A 607-nucleotide genomic window follows, 5' to 3' on the forward strand; every position below is an offset into this window, starting at 1 on the left:
CGACAGTGAGACATCGGCCGATGAAGATGGTATTGGTGCGACACAGGACACGGCTGACCCGCAGCCCACCAACCCTACTTCCGACGACCAGTTACGCCCTCGGCAGGTCCGGACCATAAGTAAGTGGATATGTTCGTCTTAATTTAGTTGTAATTAGTATTGATTTCGACATAACTTACATCGGTAATTTTTTAATTTGTTAGGTACCGATTCAGAGGGAAACACCATTATTGAGGTGTTTACCATCCTTGACTCGCACAGGTTGCTGGGAGTCCTCGCCGGCAAACGGATCATAATGGAGTACAATGCAGCATGCCAGCCCGGCGGCTTTAGCTCCATGAGGTTTAAACGGATGGCTGGAGACGTAATAAGGAGCTCAAATTATGTCCGAATACCGAACATTTGGACGAAGGTACCGTAGTGTACCAAGAAGGATATTTTGGACGCCTTGATGGTATGTGTTGCATATTATGTAAAACACTCATAATGTATATATGTATATATAAGCTCTAAGTTGTACACATATATTTTAGGTTTTTTTAATTTAACAATTTTGAACATGTACATGCATACTTTTTTGTCCCGCCCGAATTTAATTTGGAAGCCA

At 42.7% G+C, this 607-nt stretch overlaps 1 protein-coding gene across 1 annotated transcript in view; it reads right to left on the reverse strand.

Annotated features, from left to right (window-relative positions):
* Window positions 1–211: 211 nt before the first annotated feature.
* The window catches only part of LOC132174175 (uncharacterized), an 8047-nt gene continuing 7651 nt past the window's right edge, over window positions 212–607 (reverse strand). The window contains exon 6 of the mRNA XM_059585868.1: window positions 212–356. Within this exon, the coding sequence (XP_059441851.1) occupies window positions 212–356 (145 nt within the window). The remainder of the gene's footprint in view (window positions 357–607) is intronic.

This window comes from Corylus avellana, chromosome ca3 (assembly GCF_901000735.1).
Source record: "Corylus avellana chromosome ca3, CavTom2PMs-1.0".
Lineage (NCBI taxonomy): Eukaryota > Viridiplantae > Streptophyta > Magnoliopsida > Fagales > Betulaceae > Corylus > Corylus avellana.